Here is a 4,594-nt window from a genome sequence, read left to right on the forward strand (position 1 = left end):
TGTCAGAAGAATAATGCAAATTTTTGAATGGGTTTTTGCTTTGATGTATCATTTTAAATTTCCCCAGTAATTTTCTTGAGCGTAAAGAAAAACTATCTAATAATCTATATTTTGTATCTGGAATTTTTTATTTTTGTAAATTAGCAAATTTTAAATTTAAACTAAGTTAAGTTACTTTTTTTTCAAAGTTAATTCTTAACTTAACGAGTTAACGAAAAAAAAATATGAGTAACTTTTAACTTAACTCAACTTTATTGTTTTAAAATAACTTAACTTAACAAGTTAAAAAAAATCGTTAACTTGCCCATCCTTGGGTATTAGGATGCATTTCTGTTCTTTTTAAAGAACAAACATTCACTTTCCTAACAGAACAAGTCCTAAGTCGATGACTCAAGCATAACAGCTCTAAAAATTGTTCACAGACGTAAAAAAAACATCATTGTAAAATGAATCGCTTCACTACTAATCTAAAATAACGATTTTAATTTTTTTTACTAACCTAACGTTACAAAAGATTGAGGTGAATAAAATTGTAGTTTTTCAAATTTAACGCTCCCCCTCCAACACCCTCCTCCTGAAAAGGATTTTTTTTTATACTTATTATTACGGACTAAAATCACCTGTTTTCATCAGTCGTACAGCTTCTGTTTCACGATGTGTGGCGCTAGACATATTTTTTTGAACAATGGCTGTTATTACTTTTTCCTTTGCTGTTCCCAACAAACGGCGTTTTTTATTTGGCTCGTGCAACATGTCAAAATTCCCCGTATACGTGCATTGCATTAATACCCTGTAAAAAATAAAATTAAAATGTACAACTTTGTATGAAATAACAAAATTTAGGAAAAAAATTTGCTTAAAATTTAATAAAAATATTACTTTTCATTATCTAATGGTTTTTCAGAAATAATCCCTTTAAAGCATGAGCTGCATACACTACATCGTCCAAATACGGTCACAAAGTTTGTTCCATGTGGATGAACATTTGCTTTGCGGAATGATAAGCAGCATGGAAGTTGTGTATGCACCCAAAAATGTTCAGCCAAAATAGGTGTCCATTGATTTTTGGTTAATGCATAGTACGTTTTAAAACTTTGTGATGGTCGTTTTTTATCATGCAGTCTGTATTGCACATCATCAGGTTTTATTTTTTTCCATTCTTCTGAAGAAAAAGTTACCACAAATTTTCTTCTAGGAAAATCCAGATTACTGCTGGAATTTTCATCCGAACTACCTGTATAAAAAAAAGTTAACAGTTATTAATATATGTCAATTGTAACGCAGATAATTTAATGATGTAAGTGCATATAGTTAAATAAAAAAAACTTTATTTAGATGATATGTATTGTGCAATAATACCTTATCATTATGAAATAATCAAATAAAAGTGTACTTATATAAGTAATATATTTGAATAATACGTGTAAAAAGTAATACCGACCATATTCTGTGGAAGAATTAAAGATGGCTTCTGGTGGATCAATCTTGGGACTAGAACAAAATCCGAGCTTTTCTTTTATCTCATGGCGTCCCTTATACACAAAAGTGTGAATAGCACTTTTACTCATAAGACTATTTAAATAAATGCTTATATCACTCCAAACAGTGTCAGTAGCTACAATAATTTCTGAAAAGAATATTTGTAAAATGTTACGTCAAATTATGAATTTTGTTTAAATCCTTATATTTTTGCACAACCCTCCAATAATAATAGCCTACTCACGGTACGAAGTATAATATACAATATATATTTTGTATTATTATTATTTAAGAATAAATTAGCATAAATGATAATTCTGTATACAATAATTATAATCACAATATTCTTGTTGTTTTTATTTCATATTAATAATAATGTATTTTATTTGATTATTCTTTGGAAAAAACTCAATTTACAAAATACAAAATTAAAATAATATTAGGGTTGAAAATTTGAAACATAATATTTTATCACACTAACCATATTGGATGGTATATTAATATTGGTCAAACAGAAATTTATTTTACGAGTAGGTTAAAATTAATTTTCTGAAAAAATTGTATTTGATGTCAGTATGAAATATAATAATATACTTTAAAAGTTTCAAGTATATAGTTACCATTTACCAACGAATAATATTTTTAAATTACAACAAAATAACTAAAATCGGTGTTCTAGGTTTTCATGTACTTACCTAATTTCGTCCAAATTTAACTTAAAATTTGTGTAATCAATAACTGTGTTTATATAGGTAATATTATTTGTATTTTTTGGTTATAGAACGAACTATATGGAAAAAGGTAATTTGAATAAAAAATGTTAAGAGAATACAATAAAATTATACATTACGTCGAACTCAGTGTAAAAAACGGATAAGTAAAAAAAAATAGATCTTTAAGCACTTTAAGGATGTGATACCTATCGGCTATCATAAATCAATGCTAAGTAAATTTAATAAAAAGTACACTTATTTTGTTTTAATAATTTATTTACTTGGCGAGAAATTATTTTGAGCAGAAATGTCCATTATAATATAATATTTTAAATTACATTGATTTTCTAATGCATTTTGTTTATTTTATTCACGTTATTTCGTGTGCTGTGTCGTATAAAGTTTACGTCATATAGTTTCTCACCGAGTAAATAAATTATTGAAACAAAATAAGTATATTTTTTATTCAATTTACTTAGAATTTATTTATGATATCACATCGTTACAGTACTTAAAGATCTGTTTTTTTTACTCTTCCGTTTTTTGCACTGAGTTGTGATATAACCATTAATTTAGAAAATTGTCAAGACAACAGTATTTTTGGGAAATTTATTTTATCACTAAGATTCTTTTTTTTATTCAATAAGTACTTTTCTTTATTTTTTATTCTTTCTTTGTACACTTTGTTTGGCATATTTATAATTAAATAATACCAATATATTATCGTACGAACATAATATAGGTACGAACATAGGAATAATTATCAACAGTATAACACACTAGGTAATTGTGTAATACTATAGTATTAATTACAATTTAACAAACTACATTAAATAAAATATAAACAATTTAAGCTATAATGTAATTCTATGAAGCTATATAGTTTATAACGAATTGAAATAAATAATCCATAGCTACGTATAGGTAGTGGCAAGAATCTAAGTTAAAATATACGTGAAGTCGTGAAAGAGCAATAATGAAATGCGTCGCGTACATGAAATTGAGTGGGGGAATCAGTCGGCACGACAATGCGAGATGCGGCCGCCGTGATTCCAGATTTCATTATAATTTCTCATTAAAAAGTTTGCACATTTCCTTTAATAACGTAATTTCTAACAGTACTATTTTGATGATTTATTCAAAAAGATCATCTGCACGATTTTTCTAATTTTTCCAATTTATTAGAAATATATTGATTTAGTAGATAATTAGTTAGGTCCGGTTAAAAAAAACACCAAAATGTACAATGTTGAAATGGGCAACTCCTGCTTCGAGATAATAATATACACTGTCGTGCCGCCGCTTTATTTTTTTTTACTTAAGGTTAGCTCGCGCCACGACGATGAAAACTATTTGTTCAGCACAAAAAAATTTAAAAATTCAAATATTTGAATATTATATACCTAATTATTTATCAATCTTTTATTTCTTTTAGTGAAAATTAATTACAAAAAGTGGTATTTTTGGAATTTTGAATAATTTTAAATTTCTATATTAAATACTTAAATTTGTTTTTCATATTTCACATTTTTTCAAGCATATTTTTAATTTTTTAACATCTATATAACTACCGAGCCCTACATATTAGTGAATACACACAATAAAGTTATAATTTACTACGTCAATTAATTTAATTTAGTATTAAATTGATTATTACTGTAAGTTTTTATAAAAATTTAGGTCTACTTACTTTTTTCACCATTGACTTCAGTTATTATATACGGTCTTTAAACTTAAGAACTGCTTCCACAATTTGATGAGACGGGATAACTGTTTTTCGACCCGCCATTATTCAGGTAGTAATGAATTAATAGAGAAAAATTATACATAAACTAACTATTAGGTGCAAACTAAATAACCAAACTCATAACGGCGTGGAAACAACGTTTATTTCAACAACGGTGAAATCGGAATAATGAATTAAAAAAATCCTGGATACTAAAAATGGTTAATGATAATACAGTAGCAATATTAGTAGCGCAGTTTATTTTTATTGGCCAATAGGCAATGAGCAATAACAATAATACGATGGGATATCGATGAACTTCTGTTTGGAATTCCCCAGCTCACCCGTCATACCACGGTACAAATCATATTACAATCACACCCAAACAATAACATGATCGTATTAAACCTTAGAGATGATTCAAGTTAAACTATTTTAGACATAATATATCCTATTTTAATCAAAACATTCAAATATTTTACTACCTACGAGCTAACCAAATTAAAAACAAGGGATCCAACATGAGCATTATATTTAAGTCTACCACTGTTAAATAATTAGCTCTATCAACTTAACAATTATTCAATCTACAGTGAAAATATTAATAAAAAGGTGCTCTGCTGTACTGAAGGTTACAAGCGGGTCACTGTATAATGCATGGTATTAAATTTTAATT

General features: G+C 27.0%; 1 protein-coding gene across 1 annotated transcript; it reads right to left on the bottom strand.

Annotated features, from left to right (window-relative positions):
• Nucleotides 1–241: 241 nt before the first annotated feature.
• Nucleotides 242–3,888, bottom strand: LOC132945944 (uncharacterized). Its single transcript, XM_061015781.1, has 4 exons — nucleotides 3,883–3,888; nucleotides 1,442–1,615; nucleotides 880–1,234; nucleotides 242–790 (listed from the first exon to the last, which is right to left on the bottom strand). The coding sequence occupies exons 2-4, from the start codon at nucleotides 1,566–1,568 to the stop codon at nucleotides 604–606; spliced, it is 669 nt and encodes a 222-aa protein (XP_060871764.1). The 5' UTR covers nucleotides 1,569–1,615; nucleotides 3,883–3,888; the 3' UTR covers nucleotides 242–603.
• Nucleotides 3,889–4,594: the final 706 nt, after the last annotated feature.

Source organism: Metopolophium dirhodum, chromosome 5 (assembly GCF_019925205.1).
Source record: "Metopolophium dirhodum isolate CAU chromosome 5, ASM1992520v1, whole genome shotgun sequence".
In the NCBI taxonomy this organism is placed as follows: Eukaryota; Metazoa; Arthropoda; class Insecta; order Hemiptera; family Aphididae; genus Metopolophium; species Metopolophium dirhodum.